Source organism: Notolabrus celidotus, chromosome 3, assembly GCF_009762535.1.
Source record: "Notolabrus celidotus isolate fNotCel1 chromosome 3, fNotCel1.pri, whole genome shotgun sequence".
Taxonomy (NCBI): Eukaryota; Metazoa; Chordata; class Actinopteri; order Labriformes; family Labridae; genus Notolabrus; species Notolabrus celidotus.
In genome coordinates this window covers 28,710,251-28,728,884 of record NC_048274.1, presented here as the reverse complement: position 1 = coordinate 28,728,884, position 18,634 = coordinate 28,710,251, and the positions used below count along the sequence as shown (strand labels likewise).

At 40.3% G+C, this 18,634-nt stretch overlaps 1 protein-coding gene across 1 annotated transcript in view; it reads right to left on the bottom strand.

Moving 5' to 3' along the window:
• Nucleotides 1–18,634, bottom strand: part of hcn4 (hyperpolarization activated cyclic nucleotide-gated potassium channel 4) — an 82,401-nt gene that overhangs the window by 10,463 nt on the left and 53,304 nt on the right. Inside the window, 2 exon segments of the mRNA XM_034679935.1 lie at nucleotides 13,783–14,023; nucleotides 14,284–14,430. Coding sequence (XP_034535826.1) covers nucleotides 13,783–14,023; nucleotides 14,284–14,430 — 388 coding nt within the window.

Here is an 18,634-nt window from a genome sequence, read left to right as displayed (position 1 = left end):
TTTGTGTAATTCATTGAAGCCCAAACTCCATTATCCGACAGCCCTCATCTGCCATGCCAGCTAAGGAAAGTAATGCTCCTATCTAAACAGCCTCACTGCTGTAGATCTCTGACACTGTGACACTGTGACACTGTGACACTGTGACACTGTGACACTGTGACACTGTGACACTGTGACACTGTGTGTGGGTGCACATATGTCTGCACTGTTTGTTGCCTGAGTATGCATTCACAATTCTAGAAAGAGGTGTTTAGGTGACCACTGTGTCTGCACAGGATATGTTTGTAAATGTAAACAGTGTTAGTGAATGCATGTTTGTTTGTATGTGCAAGTGAGTATGTGGTATATGTGTAACAGAGGTTAGGTGAACTTGGTTGTGTTTATTCGTGCCATGTATTTGTACACATCCTCTATCCTCTTTAGCACTCATCTCATCTTCTGCCCTTCAAGCCAGAATTCACTATCACACTGCCTCTTTCTCAGAAACCCATTTCCAGCTCATTCAGACAGATGCTCTCAAGTCTGCCATCAAATTCACTTTCCTAAACCCCCTCCCCCCTTACCCTATTTCAAATGAAACTTTTAAATAATCCAACTTATCCCCTAGAAATCTCATGCATAGTTCTGACTCTTCACCACAACTGTCTTTCTCTGCATTTTCATTTACTTCTTTTACCCTTATTCATATACATAGTGTTGGTAGTTTTCGCTTCTTTTTAAATTGTCTCACTGACAGTTTGAGACACAATAAGACCCTGACTGTGCAGCATGGGAGGTTGTCGACTTTAATCAAGCACACTTTTTTTTGTATTGTTTTGCATGTGGGTATACGTAATGACGAATTAGTGTATGATAAAATAAAGTTGCTGTCAGTTGGCCAGGGTGTGTTATGACAAGAGGCAAGCATGGCCAATCACCACAGCTCCTCTCATGTCATGTAAAAGGTAAAAGCAGAACTCATGTGGAACATACTGACGAAATCCACAAATGAATCAGAATGCTGGTGCTTTTTTAATTTGTGTGCAAAATATTCATGTAAGACATCTTTATGGACTGCATTTTTTGTTACATACATAAAAGTAACCTTTAGACAAGATTTTGTTTCCTTCGTCATTGGTTCACTTTGATAGTGTCCAAAAGATGTTGCAGATTTTTGGATTTTCATTAAATATACTCTGCGGTTTGAAACACTGAGAGGTACACTAACTGGAAAGTCTGATTTCTTTGTGTACTTACTTGGCAGCAGTCTGGTGCCGTTTTCCCATGATTTAATTAAAGTGGCTAATTGCATTTGGACAATGCAGAACACTTGCGTTATGGGCTGTATATGGAAAACTTTCTGTAAAGGAAAGCAACATCAGGCAGCTTCAGAAGGAGTTAATTACCAGAGAGGAAAAGACTCTCAGTTAATTAGCCACAGCATGCTAGCTGTTGTAGGAGACAGATGCTGGTAAGCACCTGATAATCTTCGCTCTCCCTTCCTGGCATCACTGAAATACTTTGAATATATATTTTTTCACGTGTAAAATGTGAAAGGCAGGAGTATATACAGGGTTCCCACTCTTTTCCAGAGAATATTTTCCAGGACATTTCCATTGATGATCAAGCTGGTATGACTGTCTAAATTTAGTTCCTAATTTAGTTCCTAAATAGTCTAATATGTTCCTCTCAGTGGAAGTCTACATTGAAAGACATGTAGTCTATGGCTATCAATGAAATCATCTCTTACATACTTAAAAATTATGGCAAATTGATAATAGAATAATGCAACCACAGATGTACAGCACTTCACTTTATTAGTGCAACCAAGTAACAATGATGGGCAACATCTCAGCTTTCTCTTTTCTCAAAAAATATAAAATGAGCTAAGAAAAAAACAAAAGAGCCTGCAAAGGAATCAGGAAGCTGCCTTACTGAAATAATTAAATAATAATAATGATCAGAGGATCAGTGCATTAATGACCTAAATAGAACTGAATGACAAAAATGGCCACAAATGTTTCTCAACTCAACTCAAACTCAAAATATACCTGCTTCATCATGATATTCATCCTGCTAAGTGGTCGATATAAAACAAAGCAAATGTCACGTTTTTTATTTGAGTTACAGTAAACTTTGAAAAAATCGCACCGGTGTAAAGACACACTCTGTATTTGAAGATCTCTCAGAGATTTAAAAAAATGTAAACTGTCTTCCTGCATGGAGATGTCTATTATGATCAGCAATGTCTACAACGTGGAGTTTCTGTGCAGCTGTGTCGCTCTTTTTGTTCCGTTTGTTTTCACTATCGGGAATTTGGACTCCTACTAGCTAGAGCAGGGGTTCTCAAACCAGGGACCCCTTACAGGTGAGAAAATTGTCCAAGGCCCCCTCATAATTGAAACACAGATTCAGCACATTAGTGATGTGTCATGATCAAAAGCTGCGGCTCTGAGAGCCGATGCTTTACAGTGACTCAGAAGAGCCGGCTCGCATCGAGAGAGCCGACTCCCATTTTTTCCCTTTCGCTGCTTAGCTCTCACAGTGTTCAGCCCCAGCTCTGCTCACAGCAGAACTTTGTTTTGATTGGTCAGCATGGCGGCCATGCGGCCAATCACATGTGAGTCAGAGAGAGTCTTCTTGAAGACTGGGCAAACTCACTGAGAGGAGAAATCGGATCAGCCCATCCAAACTGAGGCATCTGATTTTACTCAATGCCAACCTGAGGACATTAATAATGTTTGCTCCAGTTTGGTTCTGGTTCTGTTTTCTTGAGTTTGGTTCTGGTTCTGGTTCTGTTTGCTTAAGTTTGGTTCTGGTTCTGTTTGCTTGACTTCGGTTCTGGTTCGGTTCGGTTCGGTTCTGGTTCAGTACTGGTACGGTTCTGGTTTGGTTCTGGTTCGGTTCTGGTTCTGTTCTGGTGCGGTTCTGGTTCGGTTCTGGTTCAGTTCTGGTTCGGTTCTGGTTAGATCTGGTTCTAGTTCGATTCTGGTACGGTTTGCTTGAGTTTGATTCTGGTTCTGTTTGCTTGAGTTCGGTTCTGTTTCGGTTCTGGTACGATTCTGTTCTGGTTCTGTTTCAGTTCTGTTTCGGTTCTGGTTCAGTTCTGGTACGGTTCTGGTTCGTTCTGGTACGGTTCTGGTTCGGTTCTGGTTAGCTCTGGTTCTGGATCGGTTCTGGTACGGTTCTGGTTCGGGTCTGGTTCAGTTCTGGTTCGGTTCTGGTTGGGTTTGCTTGAGTTTGGTTCTGGTTCTGTTTGCTTAAGTTTGCTTAATCCTAACCCTAACCCCAATACAAACCCTAACCCCAATACAAACCCTAACCCTAATCCTAACCCTAACCCTAACCCTAATCCTAACCTTAACCCCAACCCTAACCCTAACCCTAACCCTAATCCTAATCATAACCCTAACCCCAATACAAACCCTAACCATAATCCTAACCCTAACCCTAACCCTAACCCTAACCCTAACCCTAATCCTAACCCTAACCCCAACCCTAACCCTAATCCTAACCCTAACCCCAGTACAAACCCTAACCATAATCCTAACCCTAACCCTAACCCTAATCATAACCCTAACCCCAACCCTAACCCTAATCCTAACCCTAACCCCAGGGTTAGGGTAAGAATGGTTTTGTAACTGAATAAATGCACCAAATTGGTCAATTATAAGGATTCTCATAAAAACACCGTACGTAAAAGGGTTTCCAACCCAAACCATTGTTTTTTGCAAAGTTAAGGTAAAATATACGGCTACACAAGATCCTAAATTAAGAGTCTTCGGGAGTCGAAAGAGCCGGCTCTTCTTTTGGAGCCGAGTTAAAAGAGCCGGCTCTCTTAAAAAAAGAGCCGAAGTTCCCATCACTAAAGCACATGCTTACTACCATTTGCACTCTTAGTTTCCCTTGGAACTATTTGTATTGTAAAACGTATCAATGTAAATACTTCAGACCTGTACCATAGTGATAAACAGATAACACTTCAATTTGAATCAAGTAAATACCACCTGTATACTTTAAAACAGAGGGCCATTTCATTCCTTGTGGACTCAACATGACAGCATTTATACTTTTCAAGTAATTGATCTTAAACGCTTTCAGAAAATTAACAGTAGCAAGACTCACATATCCCTTCAAGCCACCAAATGGTATCACAACAATGGTGTATGCTGTTTTGTAATGACACAACACAATTTTATAATTTATTAGAAATGTATTCAAATTATTTCACAGACCCCCATACTATGGTTCGCGGACCCCCAGGGGTCCCAGGACCCCACTTTGAGAACATCTGAGCTAGAGTACAGTAATTGAGCTCTCAGCCTGCAGAGAAAGTTGTGAGGCACAGACCCCCAAGCTCTCTGCCCGACTCCACTGGTCACACTTTAACTTAAATATAAGACTCTTTGAATCAATAGAGCACTCTACAAGGTGAATGTACCATAAAACATAAACAATATACCCCAGTTTTCTGTGAATGCATGATTATGAAGTGAAGGAGAAAAGATGTGAAAAAAGTTGCGCAGTGTCGCTGTCTTTTCCAGCACAGCGTGCACTCAACTTTCAATGAATGGGGATGTGTTTTGTTAATAGGGTCAGGTCGCATGCAGCCATGTTGGAATCATTTTCCAGGACTATATGTGATTTTCAAGGACATTTGACTTTTTCTCCCATTTTCCAGGTGTTTTCCAGTACTGGAAAACTGGTCAACTGTTTTCCAGGTTTTCCAGAATGCGTGGGAACCCTGATATATGATGAGAAATCAAAACGATTAAAAAGGAGCAACAGATGAATTATAAAAGACATTCTGGAGGTATCATAAAGAGGTCACCATGTAGATTGCTGTGCATGGTTTACAGACTCTGAGCAGGTGGATTGCAAAATATGCTGTCAGTGCTGAGAGCACTGCCTGATTGCAAATGACAGTCCCCCTACTGGTCTTCTCCTCCCACTGGCCAGGTACCAAAAATATGCCCCACAGTAAGAGAAAAAAAAAACTACCGCTTCATGAAAGTGCCAGTTCTGCTCTCACACAAACACCAAAAACTGTAAATGTTATACTTTCTACAAAAATAGAGCAAAATAACATGGAGTAAACATTCAGAAAATAAGTGCAGCATCAAATGTTCCACATATGAATCCTTCATCCGTATGCTTGGATGTCAGTGGGTCACATTCAATTGTACAATACTTAATGTTCCCTGGTCAATGAGTGTGAAATTGTAAGGATTGCATTTGATTGCCTGAAAAAGTAGCGAGGTGAAAAGATAAAGGGAGAATGCATGATTTGACAGGACTAGGTAGGAGATAAATGCACTTTATCTGAAGCATAAGAACAACCTCAGTGTGTTACTGCTTATTTTTGTAACAGAGAGCATGGCTGAATAGGCAATGGCCCAGTTAGCAAGAGAGGCTTGTGAATGTGACTAAAAAAAACATGCTCTTGTGTGTGTGTGTGTGTGTGTGTGTGTGTGTGTGTGTGTGTGTGTGTGCGTGTGTGTGCGTGTGTGTGTGTATGCATGTGTGTGTGTTTACACTGTATGTTGCAGATGTGTTCCAGTGTGTGTACAGTAAGTGTGTGCTAGCAGGGCAGTTCTGGCTGTAGCTGTGCTGGGGGTCCATTTCCCGCAGCACTGCTCCAGTAATCCCCTCTGGAGAGAAGCATCACAGCTCTGTATTAAATCCTCTTGTCCCGTGGCCTTCTGGATGAAGCCTATACTGCCAAGATGAGGCTGTGAGCTGCAGTGAGCCCTCTGGCCTCATCTAACTGTGTTTGTAGAAAGTGAGCAAAGCTCAGACATTTGGTGGTGCCATCTGAAGTACAAGAACTGGGGGGGGCGGGGGGGGCGGGGGGATCACTGGCAGGGCTTGGGTCCGGTACAACCCTCTCCAAGCTGAACAATGGGAGATTAGAGGATATGTTTGGACGCTTACAGCTCCTGTCAGGAACTTTTGGTTTGTGGATTTTGGTGCTCTCTGTAGACAATGCTTAAGCTCTTGTCTCTTTGCTGATCTTGTCTTGTGCATATAGATTTACTACTCCTGATAAATAAAAACATCCTGTTCCTTTTTTGAAAGAGTAATGTATCTGATTTATTTGTTTCTTTGTTAGTCAATGCAGAAAACTCATTTTGCAGGAAGGGATTAAAAATGTTGGAGGCTGTGAGGATTTCAGGAAGCAAACTCCTGGCATATTTTCTTGGTAGTGCCTGGTGTTAAGACCCTTCTGGATAGAGTTTCAAACATTAAGAAGAATACTTAATATTGACCAACCCCTGCAGATTACCACATTGTTTTTGGGAGGTGGAGATTTTACGGCAAAGCCTATTGATAAATACTTGTTAGGCATTTTGAATTTTGCATGTATAAAAGCCATTACAAAGCACTGGTTACTTCCTGAGCCCCTCAAAATACAAGATTGGATGCTACCTCAATACTACATTAATGTTGTTCCTTTTTAAACCTTGCCTTGTAAGGTGACAATTAGTTTTTTGAAAGGCACCTATAAATGACATGTTTAATTATTATTATTATTATTATTATTATTAGTATTATTATTATTGTTATTATTGTTATTATTATTACTATATATTAAATGGTATTTATGTTATTGAAAGAATTACCATCTGCTTGCATCTTCAGAAAGATGTGTTTATCAAACTCTGGACCATGTGGGCTAAATATGTAAGACCCCCTGCGGACAGATTTCATATAAGCTAACAGCCAAAAGCCCAGTAATACTGTCGTGTCCTTTCATTTCCATATTTTTAACACTCACTGATATACATAATGGTCTCCCTAATATATATATAAATATATATATATAAATATATATATATATATATATATATATATATATACATATATATATATATATATATATATATATATATATATATATATATATATATATATATATATACATATATATATATATATATATATATATATACATATATATATATATATATACATATATATATATATACATATATATATAGTTTGTATATTATATCCTTAAAAGCTGAGGACCACAGAGGAAATGAACACAACTCTATCTTATATCTCAATACTATGCACTACAAATTGCAGTCTAATTACAGAAATAAAGAATTCATAAAAAAGTGTTATGTATTACTCACTGCCAATCTTTTTGCTGTGGAAAATGTAAACAAAGACTGTTTAAGCAGCGTCACTTTGTCTGACACCTAACTGGTGGCAGTGGGTATAAAATAAAAACTAAAAGCTCAAATCTCCTGACAGGCTCTTTGAAGGGCTAATGTAGGCAGCGGTCTTTAAGCTTCACATAGTCCTCAATACCAGAAAACATAAAACTAGGAGCTAATTGAAGTGTAGTATCAAATAAAGTGATGGCTGCCAGAAATATATTTTTTTTAAAAATAAAAAATTAAGAATAAACTTTACTGGATTTTACTTTTTTCTGAGCTAAATGTAAAAATGTAAAACTAAAAACCTCAAAGATGTTGTGCAGAGGGGGACTCCACACACGGCTACTTCAACTATTCTGAAAAGAAATCAATGCACCTACAGTACTTAACAAGCTGCTGAAGTGAGAACAGAACCTATTTTGGGGAAATGAATCCTATTCTTCACTTAATACCACTACATTATTCATCCCAGGTTTCCATTGTTCTCAGTGCTTGTATTTATTTCCTAAATTATATGATCCATTTTGATTGAACTCATCATATTTGTTTTTTTGTTTTTTTACTTACTGAAGCAACTAATCAGAAATAAAGATAAGTTGTGCTATTCCGTAAAAACATTGTTGATATTTGAACTTAATGGCAAAGCAATCAAACCCTTTATTGAGCACTGCTTAAAAGATTTTGTCACTCCATGGTCCATGATTCATAGATGACTGTTTCCCTAACTTGAGTTATTAAATGTGTTCATTATTGGACATTGAAATTGAAACTTTTTGAATTAAATTGCATTCCAAAATGTTATTCCGAAATACACTTCTTAAAAAAGTTTGTATTGTTTAAGAACTTTTCTTTCACCAACAATGTTACATCAGTTGTGCTTTTATCAACCCACAAATAAGCCATTCTAGAACTTGCTAAAAACAGCCTCATTCACAACTATACTTAGACAGTTAGCTAAGCTAAGCTAACAATATACAAGCATAGACTGTAAGTATACAAGCTAATCCTGGTCCACTAACTCTGACTCTTACAGTTAATTACATAAAGAAATAGTAACCAATCTGTCTTTTTATTTTGCTTTATGCTACCTATTTAGCATGCTAAAAAGGAATGAGATTAAAGCGGCTGTTGGTAGGAATGGCATACAAAAAGTTTGGGTTTTTTTTCTGCTGGGTTTGGAGAAAAGTTCAAAATGCCCATCGGTACTCATCAGTAAGTGGAGTAATTAGAGACTATTGCGAAATCTCTGCGTTTTCCAAAGTCTTTGTATCAAGCAATGTTATTATTCCCCTTGTTCCCGTTATGACGGACCAAACATAGCTAATTTCCAATCCTCTGTCCTGATTGGTTAAGAGGCGGGCCCTTCTACGTCCTCTGATTGGTTATGAGTCCGGCACTGTCATGATTGCACACGGCGATCTGTGTTGGGGGGCTAAGAGGAAATCTGATTGGAAGGGATAGTGTTGACATTCAAAGTCCCTCTCTCTGAACAGATGTTTACTCTGTGACTACCAACAGCAGCTTAAGACACAATTCTGTAGAAAGCATCACATCCTTTTTTCCCACTATCAAACAGGATCCTATTTGGCTAGAAGATTTGGAAAGACAGGGCCTGTGATTGGCTGAAAGTTCAGAAGCTCTTGCCTGGTGACTAATAGCTTACATTTAAAGTGACAAATGCGAAATGAAATAAAAGAATCCCAGTGTTTGCTAAAATATGAGTGCTGTAAGTAAAGTTCTGCACAGTTCCACTTTTGACAGCTATTGCGGATAGACCGTGAGTTGCACTCCATGTATTTATGAATGCTCTGCTCCCACTGCTTACTCACATCCCCTGTGACTCATCGCAATGCGCCCCAAATCCTGCATGAAATCCTAGAACAGGCTTAGTTGGTGTAGATAGTGTAGCCTGTTTCGTGTACGGGGTATGTGTTTTCTCCTTAAACTTACTCTTACGCCAACAATAACCCATCTCTGTGTGGTCGTCAATAAGAATGAGGTGATTAAAAATAGCCCCAAATAGTGGGCTCTGTGAGCTATAATTAGAAAAGCTTGTTATAAATCTTCCATGGCACAGGATAACTAATGATAGGCCAAGATAACTGGCTCTGAATTAAATCTGTCATTGCAGTTTTTTTTTCATTCTGACTGAAAGAATAATAAAAAAAAAGAATGGGTAAAAAATAAAAAGGAAACAAAAACTCTGAAGGACTACTCGATAAATCTCCCTGTCTGGTCCGCCTGCTGTCAAGCTCAGCCTCGAGTTTATCTGGCCTGGCAGTGATTGTTTAAAAACTTTGTTTGCAGAGTAAGTGCTACAGATACAATTACGCCTCTGTTTCTAAAAGGCTCTGTGCACTAGAAGTTACTTTGCCAGAGTGATGATGTGTTTCATTTTCGCACTTAAGTGACAAAGCATTCATCAAAATTGAATGACACCAATTAAAATTGGATGTCGCTCTTGGAATGGAGGAGCAAGACATCATGCGCTGTGACCTTGGTAAGAACACACGACTGCTCTTTTGCTGGATGGTGCAGCCCACGTGTCCTGAGCTCTTACTGAAGAGATGCTTCCCTAGAGTCCCAGCTCTCACAGCCTGCATGCCCTGCAAGTGCTGGTGAGTATGTGTGGACACAAGGAAGGGTGGAAAACTGAATGAGAGACATCTTGTGTGCATCAGTGTTTTCATTTGTCGTTTGAATACTGTATGCTCACAGGGCTATGACACGAGGAGCTGTACAGTTGTAGAAAGGCTGCAAAGTTTCAAATTACTTTCTTTTAGCGACATCTTTACTGAGAGCACAAAGCTGTAGAAAATAAATGTAATTACCTAAAAGGAAAAAAAATCTCTTAATAAGCTGATCACAGGGTTAGACTGGTGCAAGAAAGGCTGCAGCTTTGGAATACAAATTGATTAAGTGTTCCTGGATAAACTGAATTATAAAGAATGCAAAATTGAAATTAATATTTTAGTGCATATTCTGAAATGTATCAAAACAAGAACAACATCCATGTACTGTATGTAACCATCTGCAAAAAGCAGTACCTGCAAACAACTCTTCATGAATCTAAGTGGATGCAAATTCTGGCCTTTGAATGTGCTTTCAGATAAGGTTTAAGTCTCGGAGTGAATGTATCTGCATGACATTCAGTGTGTGTATGGGGGATGTACCTGCCTTCCTCTCTGCTTCCAATGGTGCATGGATGTGAATTAATGAGTATGAGCAGTGCTGCTTGTTCGGTGGTAAAGTATCCGAGTTCTGTAGCCTGGTCTGGCAAAGCTCACCTGGACTCTGAGTCCTTCTGTCACCTCCCATCTCCCTCCCACCATGCTGCCCCCGAGCCTACAGAGCGGACACTCTCTAACCTTTGAAACATCCACAGTGGGCTGCCTGATTCCCAGTGACATACCATGCTCGATCCCTTACAGCATTAGCATAGCTGTGCAAACACCTTCCATTTGGCTAGCATGCACAGACAGGTAGGGGAGAGCCAGTGTTTTTTCAGCACTGCTGCTGATGCTGAGGTCCCGTCACATCTCATTGCTTCTTCTTTACCCCCTGAACCGAGGCTGGCTGTGTTGGTGAGCAACAAAGGAAACATAAAACACAATTCAAAGACCAGAATATATTTGTATAGATGTACGGATGCATTAGTATCTAATTCTCTTTCTTTATAAGAAAACACAGCTAAAGAAGCTGGAAGCTGCAAGAGTAGAAGCTACTGTAAAAATATTGCTTTCACCAGGAAATGAACGATTTTTATAGATATCCATCTTTTATTCATGTACTGTATAAGATCAGAGTCCCATTTAATATCACAATACACACCGGAACGTATGTATTATGTTGTATTTTTTGCAGTGCTATATCATATTCCCTATTCAGCCCTCTGCATTACATCCTCAGCATTTGGATGACAATGTCTCAATGTTGTATAACATCATCACAGTTTCAAAGCACAGCGTTGTATTGTATATCATTCTTCCCTATCTGGCCTGTCATATTATATAAGACCACTCTATATATCATCATATCAACCCACATTGTGTCACTCAGCAGACTGCAGCAGTGCCTCTATCTACAGCTAATGCTGCTCCAGAGTAAGAGGTGCAGGGTGTTAACTGGGTTAAGGACCGGGAGGATTACCTGGGCCTTTGCTGCTGCCAGCCTCTCTCACTGACTCACTCAGTCAGGGTGGCCATTTGGCAGCTCTAAAGCACAGTCAGACTGAGCTCAGAGAGGAATGGAAAAGGGCAAGAAGAGAGAAGGAGAAGGGGTTTTAGTGCTTTACCCCAGGACTTCACAGGACTGCGGCTTAAGAAAGCCCCATTCACTGAAAATCAGTCAAAGTCTGAGTAAAGGCGAAAAGATGACACGGGAGATTGCAAACTGTACAGTCAACTTACTCGCCTCCTACATCTCCTTCTCCCTCACTCTGTCTCACTTTTTGCCTCAGTCCCACTCATAAAGCTGCAACGAGCCACTCACAAGGAGGCAAAGTAAGCCATCTTCGAGGTGCAATCAAAGGCAGCTCTTGATAAGCACCTCTGCCTGGCATGCAGGGCTACCATAGGGTCACTGAGCTCCACTCCAACGAGGAGAGATACGCAGTCTATGCTGGCAATGCATCATTTACTGCAGGCTACAAAGGATAGACTCTAACAACACAATAACCTACTCTGTCTGGGCTCTGAGAGGGCAGCGGAGATGCTGTTCAGATAAGTGTCTCAATACTGAACTATAAGGAGAAAAGAGGCAAGTAGAGGCTGGAGGGGGGGGGGGTTGGAGGATGCATGTTTTCTTGCTGAGCCCAGAGCAACATCCAGAGAGCTGGCTTGGCAGTGATCCATGTGTCCTTTGGCGTTAGTACTGCAGTCACATTACATTTCCCCTCTACGCTGGATTGCTGTACGCCCGGCCGACGTTCCCGTCCAGGACACGTCGTGTCCACTTTAGATGTTAGGCTCTACGGCTCAAGCTAATCCAGCAGCTAACAAACTGGAGCAGACTGCTGAGTACATAAATAATTCAGATTGTTTATGAATGAATGAGTTATGTTACATGAGCTTGTGGAGATGTTGATTAGCGTACATGTGTGCCATGTGCTGTACCAACAGGGAAAGCCCGCTGACATTGAGTGCGCTCAACAAAAAGAAAGCGTTCCAGCAACTGGACAGCCGCTGCTCTGCTTTTACATCCTCATACATCCACAATGAAGAGAATCTACTAACGCATGACCTCCCATGTTACATACATTATATTGGAAATAAAAAAGCTTTTGACTTCCTGTTTACTGATAGTAACAGCTACACTGAGACATGTGCCACATACTCGCTGCGCTGATCCTGCACCAATTAATTTCATGAATGACTAACTCGTGTTTGGTAACAAACTCCCGGTGGCTCCAGGCTTACCTCACTAGCCCCCACCCTAACTCTCCCCATAGGAGGGGCACTGCCAGGAATAGTCGCAGGATAATGGAGTCTATAATGCGCAAAAGGAGGAAATAATTACAGATCTGAGACTGAAGATTAAAGCAAGCAGGCCAGTTTCTGTTCCAAAACCCCTGAGTTTTCTACTTCTTCTGTTTACTCAAGAAACAAAAATAAGAGGCATTCCCTGTATTGCACTTACATGACATTGTGCACGAGTACACTCAGTTCAGAATGTCCAAGCAGTTGAAAAAACTGTGTATGCATGTAGCATAAAATAAGCCTGTAAACTCACTGACTCTGCTTTCTCTTTGAAGCCAAACTCTTTTTCGCTGAGGATGGACGAAAGGAGAGAACACTTTGGACAACATTTTAGACAACATGGCCCTGGAGAGAGCCAGGGCCATGTTGTCTAAAATGTTGATTAGTCTTGGCATGTGTAGAGATAGATTGCCTGCCATCTTTTCATTATTTCTCTGGAACCCCCTGGAGAGAGGGCATGGAGACGGACTTGAGCAGGCAAGGCGTAATTAAACTTCCGCAGGCAGGTCATGTGCTGTTAAATGCTTTGCCACCATCTCTCATTACTTAACAGTGTAGTCTAAATGATACGCTGTCACTGGGCAAATTAATTGGTATTTGGTGAGGGCAGTATGGCAGCATTGTCTCCTACATGTGTCATAGTCTCTTTGGGACCATGAGAGGGGTGTGCGTTATCTGACCCCGACTGAAACATAACACGAGCTAAGTACATACAACTCCGGGTTATCCCACAAGTCACAATCATTTCTATAGTGTATAATTTCACAGCTCCTTTACCACCCTGACCCTTGAATGCATATCTCTTAATTTCACAACAAGCACTGTTTCCTTAATTTGGATTTTTGCCCTACATTTAAGAGACAGCTCATGATGTGAATTAAGGGAAAAGTCCTGCATAAACCATGAAGATGAATTTTAAGTGAGGTGACAAGAAGTGCACAACATGAGCATGAATATGAGCTAATATCAGAGCCAGAATAGCATTATCCAAGGGCTGTTGCCTCACACATCAAAATTCAAACCCTGGCCAGCTCCTTAAAGTGCTGAAGGAACACATTATAAATATTAAAACAGAGCGGATTTTAGCTATGAGAAAGATGTGTGTGTGCGTGTGTGCGTGCGTGCGTGTGTGACCTTGCAGCACTAGCTCGTCTTACCTCCAAAGTAGGAGCCATCTGAAAGCTTGGTCTCTTTACTGCCTTTGGTTAGCACGCTGACAACCCCGTGCTGTATGAAGTACATCTTCTTGCCGATGGTACCCTCCCTGATGATATAATCCCCGGGCTGGAACACCTCAAATTTCAGCTTGGTGAGCATAGAGGTGACAAAGTTGGGGTCCGCGTTGGCAAACAGAGGCATGGACGCCACCAGCTTACGACAATTAAAGTTGATGATTTCCTGTGAGAGCAGGGATAAAAAAAGAAAGAGAGAAAGAGAGTAGTTAGCAAGAATAGTAAAAAAGAGCTGGTCCTATTTTAGATAAAAGACATTAGAATACCAACAGGAAAATGTCAGCTGTGCAGACATTTCATTTTTAGAGCTCCTCTCAGTTTTACTCTAGTTTGGATTTGGCCTCAAGAAGAGAGAAATGTCAAACAGCAGACAGGTGAATGTGAATGTGCAAAAGGTTCAAGCACATAGAGGAGCGCTCATATCACCTCTCGCAGCGGCTCGTTCAGCTCTCCCAGGATGCTCTCCTCGTCGAACATCTTGCCCTGGTAACGGTGCTCGTAGTAGTCGTGGATTCTCTGCCTCATATCTGCTGGCAGCTTGTGGAAGGACATGTACTGCTCCACCTGTTTGTACTGCAGGGACACAGAGACACACAACAGTCATGTTACTCAAAGGCTATAGTGTCGACAGGAGGAACACACAGCCACTGGGAACAGCTAGCAGACGGATACATACAGCGCAGCAAAACAAGATGACACTATTGGAATCTTTGGTTAGAAAACATATCCAGAAAACAATTTTAAGTCATTTATGAAGTAATATCTTTCAGTTATAGTATCGTTATGCTGAGCATACCGGAGAAATCGAGAGAGGTGTGATCATGGACTTCATGGACCATGTTTTAGATTCTGTAAAATCATTTAAGTTTGAGAGGAATCCTCTATTTTGGCTGATATAGTTCTTAATTATCGCTGAAATATTATAAAAATAAAGATAAACATGTAATAAACGTGTATGTTTCTGTCTTTCTTTGTCATGTTACAATACCTCACTATGATATAGTGTAGGAGTCTACACTATAATATCATTCTTCTATAGCACAGAAAGCAAAGTCATCCATCCTATCTAACACTTGAATCACATCACCAGCTACAGAATTCACTTGAATCTTGACTTGCATGTGCATTTGGCAGCTACAGTATAGGGAAGAAAGTGTGACAAAGAGAAATTATGATGGTGTAAGAGTGTCAGTGAGAAGTGTGATGCGATCAAAATAGCAGATCATGCCTCTGAACCAGCGAAAGAGGGAAAAAAAAACTGCGAAAACAAGACAACCACACATAAAAGTAAAGCAGCCACAGTAGGATAAGGCTCGAGAGACGGTGATGGTGAGCATCTGTGTGTGAACGCATGTATTCATGCTTGTGTAAAAATGTGTGTTTGCGTGTGTGTGTGTGTGTATTCAAGTGATAACAACAGAATGTGCAGCTATGGAATACTTATACCAATAATGACAGAAATAGACAAATGTGTTTATCATATTATTGCTTATATACAAAGTACAGGAATATAGAAAATAATGAAAAAATATGAATATTAAGTGTAACATAATAAGTCAGCAGGAACAACAAAAGTAAACAATTATAAATGAAACTGAAAAAAAAAAAAAATTAAGAAAATATTTTCACATTTTATTCATAATATAACATTTAACATTTTTATTATTTTATCTCTCAAAAAATATGAAAGAAGGGCTGCTGGTGGCTTTGCGGTCTAAGCGCACCCCATGTACAGAGGCTACGGTCCTTGTTGCAGAGGTTCCTGGTTCAAATCATGGCCTCGACCATTTGCTGCATGTCTTCCCTACTCTATACTCCCCCTACATTTCATTTCTCTCTTCAGCTATCCTATCAATAAAGGAAAAAATGCCAATAATAATAATACAATTAAATTAATTAATTTAAAGACATCATAAAAATAAAAATAAAACAACAAAAATGTGAAATTAAGATCACAATTAAATCCAAAATAAACTTTGTATAGTCACCATACTGTGAATTCAATGATGTGTCCTGCTGATGTGCTTAATGTAAGCTTTATATGCAGAAGTCTGTAAACACCTCATACAGTACAACACAGTGTATGGACTGTAGGTTTTACAGTTGAGACCGTGCGTCTGTATTCCCCAGTATCCCTGCTGTTTGTGACAGTGTATTGGACAGCCTTTCCTTGATTCTAAAGTAGGAGAAGCAGAGATGCAGATCAAAGCGCAGTGGGAGCGTCTCGGGAATAATAACAGGTAGAATCCTTGACCCTCAGTGAAAGAAGAAAAAAACAATTAACCATTCATAGGGCCACACTGGAGCTGCCCTTTGATCACCATTTTACACAGCCAACAGCTGATACTACTCAATATGACTGACCTCAGATGTCCCTCTCTTTGTTATCTGGCTCTCAAACTCTAGTCAACACTAATCTTGGAGGAGATATTCAAAAGGCCAATCTTTCTGAGATATAGCAAAGTAAATAAGGACAGCTGTCTCATGCAAGTCAGATTGTTGTTTGTGTTTTTTTGTGGGAGCAGAATAACTGTCAGGAAAATCAGAGGATGTGTGAGAGATAGACAGAAACATGTACTATAAGAGTCTGGTACTATAAAACATGATGGAAGACTAAAATACATTGTGTCTGTTTAACAATGAGTCTTTTCAGGAGCCAGCAAGGCTCTGCAGGTAACGTCTTCTAGCCTCAGTCTGACCCGCTGTCACCCTGTTGGGCTTTAATCCTGCTTAATGCAGCCCCCTCTCTAACGGTCAAGCCTGTGTTCCCCTCTTTGCCAAAATTAGAAGGATTTTCGGTGTTTGACCAGAGCCTTTCAAGTCCCTCACCAACAAAGAACGCAGTCCATGCATATTGATGAAACACCTCCAAAGACTGTGACAAGTATGCTATAAACCGCTTGTAATCACAATTTCCCATGCTTTTTTTAAATGCACAAACACGATCATTAAAAACAATGGCGCAAACATATATACCTGCAAGTGCAATACATATGAAATGTACATAACGAGAAATGCTGCACAAACTGCTCAAACTTTAATGCCAGCAATTAGAAATAGATGGGCTGCTGTAGTGAAAATCAGTTCACCTCTCAGGAGCGTCAAGTGAAATATTTGACTATTTATATGTGTCTATGTTGCGTAAAGTGACCTGGAAAATGAAATGCTTGCACAAGCACGAATAAGACGCAGAAAAGAGCTTTCAGATATCCTGTCTCTGTGCAGCTGTCGGGAGATGGATGAGCTCTGTCATGGGGTAAGGGTTTGAGTCTTTATCCCTACAATCCGTTTGGCATAAAATTGAGCATTTACTGATCTGATGATGAAATAGAATCCTTTCACAGAGAAGAACTTTTGCTCCTCTATTCAGAGAGGAGAAAGGAAGCTCAGAAAAACAATCACAGACGTCTCAAGCTGTAGTCCCGTTGGCTGCAGACGGCGGAGTAATGCAGCAAAGATGGCTTGTCTGCGCGTGATGCCACGGTGAAGATGACAGGTGTAACCCACATTCTGCATCTTGTCTAATGTCTTTATGTCTCCTGCATTAGACATGCTACGACACGACGCCCTGTTTCAAAGACGTGGATTATCATCTCCTTTAGTATGTCTCTCATCTGTTTTTTTTTACATTCATAAAAAAAAAAAAAAAAAAAAACTGTCAACATGTAATAGAGCCATTTATCCTCAGCTTTGCAGCATGTTACAAGTTGATTCATCCAGCATGAAAGGGTATTAGTCAAGTGAACAAAGAAAGATAATGTCGTACAGCATTTATGTTGTGATAAGTACAACTGTACCTCGGTAGTAGTGTTGTATTCAAAGGCACTTCATATTAACTAATCACAAGTGGGTCTCACCAACCAAGGGGGGATGGTGCTCTCCCGATGCTGTGATGGGCTGATAACAACCCCTGTGATGGGAAATTATCTTATTGCTGCACAGCTGCAGCAAACTGGCACCAGGAGGAGCCCTGCTCTCCTGTAATACTCTGCTGAACCAAATATAGTCAGCGGTGGAGGTGCTCATGCTACTATCAGCCTTTACTATTGTACTATTAAAATCAGGTGGTGAAGGATTGTTGTTAAAAATGTAAGAGATGGTGCTGAGAACCCAAGGAGTGTTCCTTTCGTTTTGTACAGAATTGGCCAAAATCTAGTATGTAGTATGTAGTATGTGAAAAAAAGCAAAATCTGCAGTATGCCAAAACTACCAGGATTTCGTATGTATCGGACCAGTCTCCCTTGCGTACTGTTTCCCACAATGCACAGCGCTAACGTTACGCTTCTTCTTTTTATTCTGTTTTGACGGTGGCACGGTAGGTGCTGTAAAAATCATTAATTTCCATATAACCACCTCTTAACTTTTTAAATGAAAAATTATTGCTAAAGAAGCAGTTTTGCGATCAGCTTGGCCGTTGTTTACTTCCGCTTTCCAAAACCGGAAATCCGGTGACGTCTGGCTCATCATGCTGCATAACAGATCGAACAGAACAGCCATACTATACTAAATTCCTGCCTACTACATTCGTAGGTGGTATAGCAGGTCGTTTCAAAAACAGCCTCAGTCCCAAGTTTACCTAATTTGCAGAGACTAAACTTGCAAAACAATTAGTGGAAGTCTGGAAACCATTAAAAGTATTATTTTCCATAGTGAAAATACAACATGTTGTCTTCATACTATTTATCTGCCTCATAAAAGACAAACTATTTAGTATATGTATAGTGTAGTTAGTAAGCCTTAAAGATGCAAATGAATAAAGTCAGGCTAACAGGCTGAC